Raw genomic sequence first — 16,916 nt, forward strand, 5'->3', positions numbered from 1 at the left:
ATGCTTTTGATAAGGATGATGTTTTTAAGATGCTGAGAGAACTGGGAGTGCATGATGATACAGAATTGTTATGATGCTCCAGTCATTATAAAGACATTCTCTTTGTATGTTTGATTTTATGAATTATAACATCAGCCTGCCCAGGGACAATAGCAGGAAATTAGCACTGGCACTTACAACCTGGTACAATGCATCTCTCCTGTTAAGGTTAATGTATATTGTGCACTGTCGCTGTCTCATTAAATAAATAAACTAAACTAAACTATTAGATCTTTAGAATATGCCATTCTTAAAACTCTTTAGATAAGTTAAAAGGCAAAAAAGTAATTCGATTATAATCATATTGTTTAGTAACGGCTGATCAAGGCAAACGGATCAGAGCACCTCTACCAGTAATAAAATGTTTTTGGAGTAGTGGTACACCAGTTATTGTCAAATTTATTAGCATACAGTATTTCAGTAAAATGAATTAAAGGTTATTTAGGTTTCCATCAATCAGATTGTGCCTATAAACTAGCAGCAGTCATTACACAGCAGTCATGCATAGTGGAACTGAAAGAATTAATCAGAATCATGACTCGTCGAATAATTGCAATAGTATTTTGATATTTGTTGTTATCTGGACTATACAGACTCAAAAACACATGCCAAAATGTTTTATAACATGTTTAAGACCGGCATTATAAAATCAAAGTTTCAAAAAAGATTCATAAATATTCTCGCTGTAGAAGTTTTCATTCACTAACCTTCAACCTTTATTTTGTCAAAACTCTCAGTGTACAATTTTTTAAAATCGCTTGACCAGTCAATTAATAAAAATGTGTTAGTTTCAACCCTAATGCACAGTAAAATAGTAATAGCACTGTGATCTCTCTTCCTCTACTAATTTCTAAACATGTTGTGTAGATGTTATGACAGGAGCCTCACCTACTTGTTTCTCTGACAGGGTGCGTCGCAGTGACCCGTCCAGCCGAGCGCTCTCCACCAGCCCCGTGCCGCTGTCCGCCCACCACAGCCGCTCCTCTGGGAAGTCTAAGCTCAGGGCACTGGGAGAGATAAGGTTAGTTCTGACCACGACCGCACGCCCTCCTCCGTCTAAAGAGACACTCTCCACCACGGGCCTTGAGCCTACGTCTGTCCAGAATAATCTCCTGAACAAGAGACACAGAAAATGCATTTAATTTTTTTTGTTTTGTTTTAATCAAACGTTGCAGCGAGTGGTTCTTACTTCACTAAAGGATGAACTGCAATGGCTTTTGGTTTTTGGAGCCCCTCACTTACGACTGTTTCTCTTCTCAGTCCGGTCAGCAAACTGCACTCTATTGTGGATTGGCTGAAGATACATAAAGAAACAACAGTTTTTCAAAGTCATTCAGTGAGTAAACAAAGTGGAGCAGTAGTGTCTTCATAGTCAATTAGTCTTTGTCTCTCGTTCTCCACTTAGCCCAGTCGTATCGTTTTGGTTTTGGTTTACAGGACATAATCTATGTAGAGAGTGTTACCTCTGTTCAGTCCAGTAGAGGATGCGCTGGAGCCAGTCTATGGTCAGACCTTGTACTGACTCCACTCCCTCAGACAGCACAGTGTGTCTGGAGCTGTCCTCAACACTCACACGCTCTATGCTCCTCCGGCTTGTGCTCGTGTAGTATATCTACAAGTATGCACATATTACACTCAGTAAACACAGAATTAAATCAGATAAAAACACCAGAAAGTTCTGAAATAAAGGATAAAGGAGAAGCAGAAACAGAAACAGTACAGGACAAGTTATTACCGGTTTTGCCCACTGGGGGTCATTATCGCTCTGTACTAAACTACTTGCATAGAGCGCACCTTACACATCTACAAATCATAATATAAAATATATAATATATTGTCTTATTTTTGTCTTGATATTGTCAATGAAGTCAGCAGCTTTTTTGCTGTGTCAAAACTCAGTGTGACAGTGTTCTTGTAAGTATCTAAAAAAAAAAAACTGCAGCTAGGAGCTCACCTCCTTGTGGACTGGGTCATAGTCCAGAGCTGTGATTCTCCCTGTGGTCTCTGACAGCAGCACCTCCTCTCCTGCTCCATCAGGATGGATCCTCCGCACATCCACTAAAGTGGCAACAAGCAGCAGAGGAGGTGGGCCTGCAGGAGCACAGCACAGTTTAATCTTTATATCTCTTGTCTCTGCTGTCATACTGTATACACGTGTGTCTCCTCTCAAACTGTATGTGTCTCACCCACTGCAGTGCACTGTCTCCTGTCCTGATGTAGCTCATATCCAGGCACACAGCCACACTGCCACAGCCCAGAGCTCACGCTGGAGTTCAGAGGAGAGCACAACTGACTGCAGCCGCCTCTGTCTGCAGACGAGCAGCCTGTCAAACAAGCAAGCCCGCTTAGAAACACCGTCATATAAAAAAAACTAAAACATATGAAAAATTTTACCCCAATAAACTGAATGAATATAGCTCAAATAGCACTTAATATTCCACAATTTTCTTAACACTTAAAGTAAGTAGTGCAGGTTGCTCCCCCAAAATAATCACTCATATGACTTGCTGGTCCAGGCCTCTTACCAGTGCAGGCCTGTCCATCCTCCTGCAGCACAGAACCCTCTGGACACACACACTCCACCCTGCCTCCTACCTCCAGACAGCCACTCCCACACTGTCTGCTGCTGTCACACTCTATGATCTCTGCAGAGAAAATACAACATACAAAACACGATCAGCATGTTAGAGTCATTTATGTATGATTATAGGTTCAGTCATTTGGCTTGAGTAAACTGTGTGATGCACTGTGAGCTCACAGAGACATGGTAATACTGTACATGTGAAAACTGGAGTGGACACTTTAAATCATAATCTTGTGGAAACCATCCAACCTTCTACATGATCATTTGCATTACATACACATACTTACATATTTACTTCTGTATTTTTCAGAGTAGCTTTTCACTTTTACTTCTTATTTTACATCGTAATAGTACTCTTACATGGGTAAAAGTTTTGGTTACTCTTTCCACTGTGAATAAGTAACAAAGCTTTATGCTGACAGAATGAAACGATTCAAACATTTGCGCCTCTTACATCTTACCTTCAGATATGATTTGTTTGTAATTTTTGTGTCTATTCTTTAGAAATAACAGAATCTCTGCTTTGTTTAGTTTTTTTGCATGCCAAACTGTATTAACTCATTTGAGCAGAGAAACTTTTCTCAGTTTCTCCATTGAAATGAATGGGATTCCCGCTTACCCGGATGTGCAGCCAAAAACAGAGCGTGGTTATAGCATTTAGAGGGAAAAGTGGGCGGGGTGGAACAAGGTCAATACTCTACCCACCTCTCATTGTGCCAGGAAGCTTTGAATAGGCTGGCAGATGCTCTTTTTAATCTATAGTTGTCTATAAGATCCTTAGACCCTTGACATAAATTGTCTACATTGCTATGTATCTCGTTAAGTAAAGCCACAGTGACTTGTGTTTGTGGGTTGACTGTGTGTGTTGCGCTGGGACTGGCTGTGCTCTAAACAGCTTATGCAGATAAAGCTGCTGACCAGATATGTTCCCATAGGAAATGTCACCTCATAGTTTAATCTTATTGGGTCAGTTTCCCACAGTGCTGTCTGCTCGCTGTCAGATTACAGCAGGAGAGATTAGACCTGTGTTTGGGATTTTTTATGGAAGAAAAGGTAATTACTCCATAAAAAAGACAAGTTTACAGATAAGAGTTGGAGATAATAATACTTATAATACTAGTAACGTAGTAATAATCAGTGAAAGAAAAAGTAAGTTAGCTTTTACTAATGCTATTCCAACAGTACAAGTACAGGTGTAGTGGTAACAGTGGCTCAAAGTTGGAGGATTGATTCCCACTCGGACCAAATTCTGTCATTGTGTCTCTAGGCAAGACACTGATCCCCTTGTATGAATGTGTATAATTGAGCTAGTGGTGGTTATGTTCTGTCAATCTGAGCTACCCGTCAATTTGAGCTCCCTAATGTTACTGCACATACGCACAACCCCCAAGCGCTGATGAAGTTTAAATGCCGTCGGTTTGAGCTCCCGAGGCAGAAGTGGTGTAACAAGTAAGATTTTCAAAGTGAATTGGTTTTATTGTATGGTTTGACCAGTTAAGCAACGACATGTGCGTGTTAGATTTGCGCCAGAATACATACCTTAGATGGTTGAATAGTTTGGATTTAATATTTTATTTAATCGTTATCATTTTCATTACATCGCATATTATAGGGGTGTTATAATTTTTTTGGTATAACATGGTAAAGATGGCACCAAATTAATTTTATTGATTTTGAACACTTAATATTTTCTAGAGCAGGGGTCTCAGACTCGCGGCCCTCGGAAGGATTTTTTGCGGCCCTCCACTTAATTCCAAAGAATAATGTCAGTGATTTTTGTGTGTCTATGTCAGATTTTTTAAAGGTGAATCAACTGAATGGGCGATTGCCTATTGCCATGAAATTATTTGGTTAATTAAAGCCTAAAATAACAAATGCTGCTTCCTACATGATCACGGGGAACACTGGGACTTCTCTGTGGAGGTCCTGAACAGAAGTACACAACCCCAACTTTGACTCACTCTGGAGCCACATGTTCGCACGTACTTGCTCTGATCTTCGTGTATTACATTCTCTGTATTGGCCATTGTTGGTAACATAATTCGAAAATGAATCGTGGCTGCGTCTGGACAACAATCTGTTACTACGCTGGAGTCGTACAGCGCGTCATTTCAGGCAAAGGAGACGCGTTTCTTCCATGATGCATTTGGAATAGTTCGTTTGGACCTGCTGTCTATGGTTTGGACCCGGGTTCACGTTCACACCAGTGTGAAAGTGTGTGAAAGCACCATCAAACTACAGGTCACGGCTCACTGATGAGCATCTTCAATCTATCCTGAGGATCTCATATGCTTCCTCCTGCAAGCCAAATATCTCTCAGCTGTGGAAGATGAAGCGTAGCTAGGTTTCAACCAGCAAGAAGTAGGCAAAAGAAGAAGAGTAGACGTATTAGTTTAAACTTACGTTCTAAATAAATTTTCATGTTCTGAACTGTTATTAAAGATTAAGAAAGTGTGTTGCGTGTTGTTCTTTCTCTCTCTTCATTTCCCGTGCAACCGCTATTTATCGAATACTCAATGTGGCCCAGCCTCACTCAGACTGTATCTAATGTGGCCCCCCGGTAATTTGAGTTTGAGACCCCTGTTCTAGAGCGTTCATCACAGATGGTCAGTTTTAAAATACAAAGTCACATCATGTGTGGGAAGGTTTATGTTCAATATCAAACCTCTGTCTTTGAAATTGCACTTTCCACAGTCCTTCAAATATGTGCTCATATGTGAAGAACAGAATTTTCGAGCAAATTCAAACCCCCAGAAATCTGTGATAAACCAAAAGCACATGTGTAAAAGTTCATCTTCTACAAGTACATTTGCCATATTTTAACCCTTGAAAATTTGAAGGACCGACCTTAAATAGTTTTTTAGATACAGCAATCTGAAAGTGGCTCCTTGGAAAACTCTGCTCAAAACAGGTCAGAGCAGAGTTGACAAAATATTTTTTTAATGACAAAACTATAGGGAGCTAAAATTTGAGACTTTTCCTATTTGATTTGGCATGGAATGACCCATCTGTCACTCTACCCCAGGGGCAGAATAATTAGTACAGTATAGCAATCTGGGAGGATTTTTTCAGGTGTTTTGAGGTACTTGTGTGAGGTTAAAGGTTTAACAAGTAACAACTGAAAACTACGTAATTCAAAACTTTTTGTCTTTTAGCACAATTTTTTTCAAACTTTTTTCTGACTGGAGACATTTCTATACGCCTTTTGCCACTAAAATTCCTTTGTTACGCGTTACATACATCTATTTGTTTTGTTTCGCCTAGACAACAGAGACACATTGTCTGTAGAGATGACCCACGCTGAATGTTTTAAAGTGAACTTGGGGGATGAGAATAGAATGACATAACTTCATTTTTAGACACACATGCATGGGACATTCCCTCTCCCTAGTTCGATCCTAACACAAGTCTAGTCTGTGTGGACGTGTGACCTGAGCTTTTATAACATCTTTGGGGTCAAATAGTGTCTGGGGTCAAATGTCAACTTTCACACTCCACAAAAAGAGTTAAGAGCAGCAGCTAGACTGGACAACCAAGAGAGAGCAACACCTATTCTTTACAAAATTAAGTCTGGAAACTAAGTGCAGCCACCCAAATGCCAATAGGTGAAACTGACAGGCGACTTAAAGGCTCTGTACCTGATTTTTACTTGTGCTTACGGGTTGGCACAAGTAAAAACATGAAAAACACAAGTAGATAATTTTAAACGGTTTGCAGTGGTCCAAAGTATTCCTCACTTACCTAAATCCTAATTATTCACTGCACCGAGTTTACAAGCACTTATTACAACCGTGTGTGAAACCAGTGAGGAGTCTTATCGTAAAGAATAGTAAAGCTGCAACAACTAGCATGCTAACACCACTTCCTGATTATCAGACAATAAAACACGTTATGATTCAATCCAGACAGCACACAGCGGTCATATTTTTACCTCAAGATACAAGATATCTGTACAGGAGTAATATATATTGCTCAAATAATTGTGTATTTACCTTGGCATGACTTCTTGTCTGGTAGGAGGGTGTATCCTTTAGGACAGGTACAGAAATAAGATCCTGGGACGTTCTCACAGCCAAGAGAGCAGCCGTGGTTCCAGTGGGCACACTCATTTACATCTGCAATAGACGCAATTGTTTTAACACTGACAACAGGATTCAACATTGACCGCCAAAGTTTTTTTTTTTCTTCTTGAATAAAAGTCATATTATTCTTCACAGTAATTTAAATAAGACTTTAACTTTTATAAATTCTTAAAAAGAAAAAACATAACTTAAAAATATTAGGGATGTTACGATATCCAAATCTCACGGTATGATATTTTGACGATATACAGCTCACAGTACGGGATTTATTGCGATATTTTGTGGAGGTTAACAAAATTGTGAATATGTTACTTTTTCCTCTTAAGATGCCTTGACAACTTGACTTGATTGAAAGAACTAAATTTTAATGCTATTTCGTCATGTAGTTTGCACCAAAATGGAGCAAAGGATCATGGTCGATGTAGTTAAATAGGTGAGTAAGGTGATTGGCCATCCTCAGAGCAGCCTGGACTCCCTGTACTCAAGACAGTTAGAGAAGACATCCCAGAGGATTATAAAAGACATGTAAAATCCACTGAATTCAGAGTTTTAGGTTTTTTCCTCTGGTCAGAGTCTTTTAGTCCCAAGATCTAGAACGAACCGTTTTAAAAGGAGCTTCATTCCAGCCGCTATCACACTTATGAATAAATTATAATCTATTTATCCATCAATTTTAGTATGTTTGTCTTGGAAAAAAATTGTTTTTTATATATTTAATATTTATTGTGATTTTAGTCAAGTGTGATGAAAGAATTTAACTAATTGTTATTGGAACAAACCATTCTGCACTGGAGCACTGAAACATTTTATTTTGAAACTGTTTTATAGGTGTTTATTGATGATGATGATGTGGATGAGTGAAATGTGAAATGTGGGACCAGTTTCTCAAATCTATGAAACAAATTTACTTACAGGTCCGAATAAAGCAACCTAACCTAACCTAAACCCTCTTTTTTTAGCTATTGCTGCACCTGCACGAATTTAAGCAAAGAAACTTGTGATTTGATATATTGTGATGGCCCACAATATTATTGAGAGACTTTTGACGATACAGTATCACAATATTTTGGTTATTGTTACACCCCTAATTAAAAAAATAAAAATAATATATATATATATATATATATATATATATTATATTTATATTATTTATTTATTTATTTATTTATTTATTTTAAAAGTCTTACCTTCACAATAGGTGCCATGTTTACTGAGGACAAATCCGTCACTGCACTGACAGACCTCGTCCTCAGATGGACTGGAACATACATTCACACAGTTCCCACTCAGTTTATCACAACCTATACAATCATAAAAAACAAGTATAAAAATAAATTTGACTTTAAAGTAGTGAATGCTTAGTCTCTGTCGTGCCTTTGAATTCTAAATATTAGTCTATAGGAAAAATAAAAGTGAAATTTAGTTCAACAAGTTTAGTTCTGCCCTCTCACTTATTGTGTCCCAATAATCTGGTTGAATAAAACCTTCATGAGTTAGTGCTTTTGCTAACCCCTTAACGTCAACTGTCATAAATATGCAACAAACCATTTGGATCAAGATAATAAGCCGAGATAGCAGCTTCATCCCCCCAGTGTCGATTAGTGCAAATGCAGGACCTTTCTACTGTGGCGGACAACGGAGGAACGCTTTATTTTTTTAAGGACTTACCTGGCACCACCTTCCTGTGCCAGCGGAGGTCGGGCTTAAATAGCGCATGCGGTAAATGTGCAGTCCCAACGTCTGCTGGCTGGTGTCAGGTAAGATTTTACACATTCTCCCTTTTTTTTTTTTATTATTGTAGCTCTTTTTAAAATGATTTTAACAGGTTTTTATAATTGTAGAGCTAAGGTTATACTGGTGGCAGACCTTTTCCACCTCGAGGAGTTACATTTTGAAGGTAGGACAGGTATCTTTTTAAATCAGGGTTTTTAACATGCTTTCAATCCTTGGTTTTAATTGTAATCTGTCCTTTTTATCATAGATTCTTGGGCTGCTACTGTTTTGTTTTGGGTTTTGTTTTGTACTGTTTTGTACGGTTGTTTTACAGTTTAGTTTGTTCTATTTAGTGTTGCTAATTGTTGGTATTTTAGCTCTGTTGCACCTTTTAATAAACGTGTTTTAGCATTGCCTTCCCTGGGCTTTTAGCTTTTAGTTGTAGGTAGTTTAAATGACTTAAAATCCCAAACTGCAAACAAAGTACAACCCGGGAATTTATTTAGATGTGATTGCATGGTAGCACTTTCTGTTTTGTTCTGGGTGGGGCTACCCACTCTCAAGTCGTCCTTGTTTGGTTTATTTGTAACATTCATTTCTTTTCTTTTTTTTTTTTCCAGATTTGGTTCCTCCGCCCAGGGGCTGCAAGGGTTTTATCTTTATTTTAGTATATTTTATACATCTTGGCCATTTTATTATTTTAACAATCCGCCTGGCTTTTTTTTTTATAGAATAAATAATTTTACCTTTCTACTTGCCCCTTTTTAGTGTTTAATAAATTGTAATTATAAATTTTAAGTCACATCTCTGCCCTTATTTTACATACTTACCTGTGGGCTTAGTCATTTTATGTGTTGTATTTACCTAATTATCTATTTTACCAAAATTAAAGGGTACTTAAGGTCACACTAGGAACCTTTGGCAAACACTTGTTTCTAGTTGTCTCAAATTTGCAGCATACCCAAATTATCATCTACTTAAAGGCAAAAACACACATAAAACATTTTTTTATATACATCTATATAAATTCAGGCGTTAAAGGGTTTAAATAAATTATAAGTGAATGCCTGTTTCTGTTTTTGTGGAAAGGCGCAGTGATTAGACACATTAAAAACACATTTTCTGAATAATCCCTTTAGCCTGTTTGTAAACAAGTGAACACACCTTATCAAAATAGTCAAGTCTTACTTGAAAACTGAACTGTCGAGTCTTCTCTGGGTTGTTTTTGGACGACTTTGAGGTCCACTGGAGGTTTGGCAAGAGTTTTTCTGTTCACCCTCTCATATTCTCCTCCATATTTGTTAACTCTTCTTATATCGTGAGCTTCAAAGTCATTGTAATATAAGCTGTTCTTAAATATTGAGACTCCTAGAGAGAAAGAACTGCAAGAAATGAAATTATTTTATATTTGCAAGTTATAGGATGAGGTTATGTGCAGTCAGGTAATCATTAATGCAGGTTTTGTTCAGGAAAAAACTACTAGAAAATTGCTGTAATAGTGCTTTCAGTTTGAGTTTTTGGTTACCTCTTGTTTTATTTTACCCCATTGGTTATGTGAGTGTATTTACCGAAGCTGGTGGTCAGTGATGTGTACAACCTTCCCATTGTAGTCACAGGAGCCGAATGCACTTTGTTCATGTGGACCAAACTGGACCCAGAACAGTCTTTTGTCTTTGTGATCCACAGACAGCGCTTTGAGTTGTCCATTTATTTTGATAACAGTGGTTTTCATGTGACCTGTGAGATCAGCACGCTGAATACTGGCGCTTGATCCACCGCTCAGCCAAAAGAGAAACCTGCAATTGTTAAAAGAAGACATATTGTGCTTGAGTCTGCTATATACCGTATTTTTTGGACTATAAGTTTTTTCATGGTTTGGGTGGTCCTGCGACTTATACTCCGGTGCGTCTTATATATTAAAATGTTCAGACTGACAGCCATGAGAGGGTGCTCTAGGCGCGTGTGTTTGTATCTAGTACTACTATTACTCCTGTACCACTGTCACTTCGCACTTTACTGTGCATGTCTCCTGTAGAAATAGCCACTGTCTAACTGCAAATAGTGAAATATTCAGCCGAAAACAGTAATCAAGCAGGAGAAAGAAAGTTTGGAGTGAGCGTGAAACTTGTGATTGACTCCAACCGGGCGGGTGCTACAAAGCCTGAACTTCAATGACAATCGAAACCATCCTGTTGGGATTCAGAAAGGCCGGAATAATTCTAACTGGAACTGATCCTGAGTCTGACGACAGCTATGCAGAAGAGGAAGCAGCGCGCTGTTTACATCATGGATCTATGGTTTATCTCCGGAGGTCACACAGAAGTGACACGGAGGTTGAAAAATTCAATGGATTTCGTGATTTGGAGTGAAATCGTGAGTTTGGTAAACTTATGTTGTTGCTATAATTATCTGAATAACTGTTAATATGTTACGTTAACATATTAACAGTTAACATATTCTGTTGTTATTACTGTAACTCGCATTTCAAGATGAAATGTTGGTTCCTGGTCTCTGATTTTACAAAATACATTTCCCCAAAAATATAAGATAAGCCTTTAGCGAGGTACTTCCAGTGGCTCTGGGCCGATTGAGCATGCGCAGTAATGCTCTTTTCGCCCTCGGGTGCACTCGAATTTGTACGAGCGTGGTCTTGTGTATCACGTGATCGCTTTGACCAATCAGAGCGAGAGGAGCTAGAGCGGAGCCGGAGCTAACGATTATAAAGAGTTTTTTAAGACAACTAAAAGATTTTGAGCTGAGAAAAAGTTTATGATCTAAAAATACCATATTTTCTGCACTATAGGGCGTGCTTAAAAGCCTTTAATTTAATCAAAAACGACTGCGTGCCTTATAATCCAGAGCGCCTTATATATGAATTTATTCGGGTGTCTTAGTACGACTTTAGTAAACTACAAAGCCGCACCACTTGCAGCATTACGGCTACAGTTGTCAGGAGCATCGCGGAGTAATACATACTGTGATTCCTTTTAATATTAAAATGCACCTGTCAAGAGACACACTTAGAACGCCCACTTTAAACTCAAGGATATTATAAAGTTAAACTGCGAGCTGCGTGGGAGCAGTGGATGAGAGAAGGTGAACACACATTCACCAAGACAGGGAGACAGCGCCGAGCGACTTACGCCGCGATCTGCCAATGGATCATGAATGCCTGGGCTAAGGATCAGTATCAACTGTGGTCCGAGCTTTCACCAAGACCAGAATCATCATCAATGAACTGCCAGGTAACAGTAACGACACTGACTCGGATAATGACGAGAGGCATTCGGGCGTGCTAGATGCCGTAATCGTAAACTGTTTGAACAATTATGAGTTATTGTGAATACTCTAACAATTTAGCGCTCTCAGACAGTATTTTTTTACACATTACAGTTGAACAAAGTTGAGAGTTATTGTGAATGCGTTAAATAAAGTTTGACTGACTTATTTAACTGTTGTGTTTCTTTTAATGCACCTTATAGTCCGGTGCAGTTTATATGTGAAAAAGTTTGAAAATTCACCATTCAATGACAGTGCACTTTATAATCCAGAGTGCCCTATAGTGCAGAATATACGGTAGGTAAAAATCACCACAAAATCCGACATTTTTGAAAGTTGTATGTGCCCTGTCAGCCGAACATGAGGGAATGAGAAAAATCCTTTCTCGGCCCAAGGGATTTTTTCTGCTGAAGTACCAGTGAGTGGTCACTACGTCAACTGGAGGCAGCTACAAGCAGCAACACCCTATCCAGTTATTTTAATGGATCCATGACATCATCGGTTAAGAAAATAAAATCCAAAAACAAAGTAAGAACTGAGCAGCGGGTATATATCAGTGGCAGTTGATTGACAAAATGGCGTCTTGTAAAAAAGTGATAAAGATTGCTCAAACATGCACAAATCACGTAAAGTGACTGAGGGGAAACAACTATAACATTGTTAAAAAGGGCAAAAAATTATCCGTAATAGTCCACATTAAGGTACAACAGTTTGCATATTGACATTTAAGGGAGAATGATCATATACGTATGCTTTTTTGCAGTGTTAACTTCACTATTACCTCTTGGTGGGGTCAACCGCTATTGAAGACGGCTGTGACAGATGCCGTAATATGGTCTTTTCGTTTTTTCCATTCTTATCGATTCTCCGTATTTTGCCCTTCTCACTGCTGGTCCAGTAGATGCTGTTCCAGAGCCAGTCCACTGCAAGGCCTGAAATATGTTTGTCTGAGGAAAACACTTTCTGCAAAACAAGTAATTTCTCTCATTCTTCTCAGCTGCTGTATTCAGGGTGTCATAGTGACTTGTGATTCCAAACATCGTGAGAGCTTCCATAATTACCTGCTTGTGCGCTCCCAGCTGTGCTTTGTAGATGTGCCCGGAGTGCCTGTCTGCCCAGTACACACTTTCCTCTCTGTAATCAAAGTCTATGATGATGGAAGAGCCCACTCCAGCCACCAGCCGCCTCTGTCTCTTACCGTCCAAGTCCAGTCTGTGGATTGCTTTGCCATGGCCAAAGATTAGAAAAGGCTGTGGAGCTGAGCAGACATGATATATGAAGTAGGTTTTTCAGTTTAGAATAGAATAAACTTTATTGTCCAATAAAAAATGTGCTGGGCTATTGCTACATAACATTTAGGACAACAACAAACATTCAAAAACAGGAAAGATTCAGTATAAATACATTTTTAAAATATATTAGATTAACTGTATATCCATGTCAGAAAAAATGCTGTTGCAATGGGATGGTCCAGACCCAAGCAGAAGCCAAAAGTGAACCACCCAAATGAACTAAAACAAACATGATGACGCCGACAGACATACTTCAGTCTATTTTAGCAACAATCCTTTATATAGACTATTTATAGACTAGACTTTTTTTGTGAAAAACAAATCAGAACACAATTCTGAGTGGTATAATAATCAGTTGTTAGCCAGGTTAACATGAGAACATATTCATGTCATTTAGGGATCAATCGTTTAATTGATTGCTTAGTTTTACAGTTAGGGATGCAAAGCCTTCTTTCATGTAACATTGTAGCATTGTTCTGTGAGGATGGTGGATATTGAAAGTCTTAGGATCCTTATTACACCAATCTGACGTTAAATCTCTTTTATACAAAAACGGTGTAGTGCAAAAACGGAAAATGTACATTCAAAATATTGATCTTCGTTTGAGAAATTTTGATTTATTTAATTTCCGGTGATGTTCTGACCTGCTGAAAGACACTGTGATTGTGGTCTCCCCTCCACAAATTTGTCTCATAACTTGGCTTTGTGATTTCACCTAGAGATAGATCAGATAAATGCCATACTGTCCAGAGAAAGCAATGACATCTCCACCGAGTCAAGCAGGAGATGGACCCTCCACAGAAAACTACAGAAAGTTACATATTGTCCCCACTTATTTCTGATTTATTTGGTTATTTTTTCATGAACTGTCTGTCCATAGAGTAAGACGATAAATGGTGGTCTTTGATAACTCTGAGTAGAGCCATAGATGCTGCTGTTGTCACAGTGGAATGAAGCATCGATCAGCAGACCAAACATAATGATTAAATGTCCACTCTGACGTCCGAGCGCTCCGCCGCAGATGCTTGGTTGCTAGGATGCAGTCATTGAATCACAAGTTCATTCTGTGGTCAACATCATCTGTCTAGTCTGGACTTTAGGGAAATTGTGTGTCTTTCTCATAATCAGTATTTAAACGTTTGCTAAATACATCTAATTTTGGCCTTACCATATAAATGGTACAGTGGTGCCTCTGGTATAGACTATCTCTAATCTTGTTTTAATATTGTAATGTATGCCATTATACAAGTCATTAGTAGCATATGTATTGTAAAACAACACCAAAAGAAAGAGTTGACAGAAATTATTTAAAAAACGTTTTGGTGTGTCGGGCAAGATGTTGATACTGACTTGATTTTATTCATGTTTTTGTCTTACGTCGGGTGAGCCCTCAACTTTGGATAAAGATTAGGGTGTGTTCAACCTAACACATATACCACATAAACTAGACCTGAGTCCTACATTAGGACTAAACTGGACCAAACCTAGAAAGCGAGATCTTTTCTTAGGTGGTTGTGGTACCGTGGTATAGTGAAAAGTATGAGAACTACTGCAGTACACTGCTAAACAAGAAATTGAATGTGCATATTTGTCAGGTTAAAGTACTTTTTCACCAAAACATAGTTAACAATCATTATAATTTAGATTTTACAAAATTGTTGCCTCTTTCTGGTGAAGTTTCTGATTCAACTGATTCAACTTTTTTCCCCACAAAGTGCTACTTAACTGGTGTAAAAGTATGATAAATATTTACCTCAGGTACTATTCCACCAAACCAAGTCATAATTAGAAAAACCTGTCATATGCACATTAATTTCTTCCTTTACTTAAAGGTTACATAATACACAAAATTGACTCCTGTGAGCTTTAAGCCATGTAAGAATGTCCTCAAAAACATACCTGGAGTTATGTTTTGTTTCATTTTTTTATCTATTTATTTGATAGGGACACTGTACATTCATGAACATTTCTCTAAATGCAGCAGATTTAGCCACAAGGCTAATGTTCATTTATAGTACCTGGACTACAGATGAGCATCAATGTGTTTGAGTAATCCGTTATTAGGAGTCTGTCTATATTTCCAAAGCTCAAAATGCTCTGTTCTACCTTATGATGACATGTAGTGGTAGCTTTCAAGTTAAAAGCTGGAGATTGGCAATTCTGGGGCTAAAATTATCCAAATGATTCTAGAGAAGGTGTGTGGTGTTTAAAAACACAGTGGAGCCCTTCCTGTATTACCACATGACATCACACAGTGATGTTATGGAGTGTTTTCTGTTTGAGAGACGAACCCAACCCAAATATTCAGGTTTGTGTGTTAAACATGTGTGAATGAAACAAAACACAACTCCAGGTCTGTTTGTGATGAGGAAACCTTATAACATAGATCAGAAAATAGCAAAATACGGGCCCTTTAAATATCATATTAGGGTCAATTCTGTTTTTTATCAGTTTAGAAGAGGTGCAGAACTTACCTACGCAGCTGCTGTTCCTTCCCTTAGGTGCCATGCTTTCCTCCCAGCACACCCTCCCATGGGCCAGAGAGCTTTGTAGTATAAAACAGATCAGTGTAGTAACCAGCGCTGCCAACATAATCCTGTGTTATTTGTCACTTTTCCTCATCGCTGGGAAACAGAAATTCCACCAAAACCAGCCACATGCGCCTGTAGAATGCTGGCATCTTGGTCCAAAGTTTCAATCTGGAGTGACTGCGGAGTTGCTCACACCAGTGGATGTCATGGTAGACACTGGGGCAAATTAAATCAAGAGGTCACAGACTAGAGGGCAGTACCATCTCAGGACAAAAAAAAAAAAAAAAAAAATCCATAGATGCTGGCAGACTGTTTTAGAAGCAAAGATTGAAATTCCTCACACCCCTGTGGTAAATTTTGCACATGCCAGTTTTGGAACTTTAAACGCCTCTCGAATATCCAACTAGAAAGTTAACACAGCAAGAATGCACCCTTATTCCAACCTTTTGTCCTATCTTTAGTCTGGAGGTTGTGGCGAGTGTGCCTTTGCAAATAGTGACTTAAAGTGTATGATATTGTACATTATGATTTGACAGATAAAAAAAAATCACCTTTGTTTTCTTAAATCAATGTTTTAACGCTCAAAATAATAATAAAAAAAAAAAAACTTCCTTGGATTTTGCAAGGAATTTTATGCATTGATGACATGGATGGATTCCTTATTTGAACTCAGTTTTTGTTTTCAATTTTTTTCCACAAACTGTCATTTGGCTGATGGAAAGCTATAATAAATTATTTAACACAGTTATTATCCCACCAACTAAGTAATAATTTGATAACATGAAAACTTGTTGGCTTTAAATCTATTAAAAATGTGAATAGGTTGCATTTATAGAGTACAATTTCTGATATAATATTTATATTACTGTATAACTGTATGGGCAGTTCAGTTTTTGAGTGAAAAAAAAAGCAAACAGAAAATGCAGATATTTTGTTGGGAATTAATTTGCCATATATCTTATATTTGTTATAAGTCATTTTAATGGTGCATGTGTTTTATAGTGAAATCAATGTATTATATATTTTATATTTGTGTTCACTATATTGTGTTTCACGTGTTGCAACTTGCTATATAAATAAAATGACCTGACTTGATCTTGTTTGTACATTTTGATAGAAAATATTGAACTTTGTGCCAGTTTTTGTTTCATATGGATATAACCACTGTTGCAAAGTATTAACTTTAAACCAGACTGAAAATCATCCTTTTCACAGTTTAAAGGCAAATTCTACCAAAGTCTGACCTGCCTTCCAGCTCACATTTAACCTATTCTAAATCTATTATGAATTAATGAATGTTTATTTGGACATTAATGCATATAACATGCATAGAAAATATAAATACATAGATATAATACAAAAAATATATATATTTCTTTTCTATAATAATAAACCA

At 37.9% G+C, this 16,916-nt stretch overlaps 1 protein-coding gene across 1 annotated transcript in view; it reads right to left on the reverse strand.

Annotated features, from left to right (window-relative positions):
* The window catches only part of egf (epidermal growth factor), a 29,674-nt gene extending 14,093 nt beyond the window's left edge, over positions 1 to 15,581 (reverse strand). The window contains exons 1-13 of the mRNA XM_055159616.1: positions 15,464 to 15,581; positions 12,759 to 12,955; positions 12,479 to 12,660; positions 9,987 to 10,214; positions 9,607 to 9,800; positions 7,893 to 8,006; positions 6,616 to 6,738; positions 2,565 to 2,684; positions 2,226 to 2,363; positions 1,994 to 2,130; positions 1,503 to 1,651; positions 1,229 to 1,333; positions 928 to 1,151 (exon numbers count right to left, since the gene is read on the reverse strand). Coding sequence (XP_055015591.1) covers positions 928 to 1,151; positions 1,229 to 1,333; positions 1,503 to 1,651; positions 1,994 to 2,130; positions 2,226 to 2,363; positions 2,565 to 2,684; positions 6,616 to 6,738; positions 7,893 to 8,006; positions 9,607 to 9,800; positions 9,987 to 10,214; positions 12,479 to 12,660; positions 12,759 to 12,955; positions 15,464 to 15,581 — 2,029 coding nt within the window. The remainder of the gene's footprint in view (positions 1 to 927; positions 1,152 to 1,228; positions 1,334 to 1,502; positions 1,652 to 1,993; positions 2,131 to 2,225; positions 2,364 to 2,564; positions 2,685 to 6,615; positions 6,739 to 7,892; positions 8,007 to 9,606; positions 9,801 to 9,986; positions 10,215 to 12,478; positions 12,661 to 12,758; positions 12,956 to 15,463) is intronic.
* Positions 15,582 to 16,916: the final 1,335 nt, after the last annotated feature.

Source organism: Boleophthalmus pectinirostris, unplaced genomic scaffold (assembly GCF_026225935.1).
Source record: "Boleophthalmus pectinirostris isolate CB_2022bp ecotype Guang Dong unplaced genomic scaffold, ASM2622593v1 HiC_scaffold_23, whole genome shotgun sequence".
Lineage (NCBI taxonomy): Eukaryota > Metazoa > Chordata > Actinopteri > Gobiiformes > Gobiidae > Boleophthalmus > Boleophthalmus pectinirostris.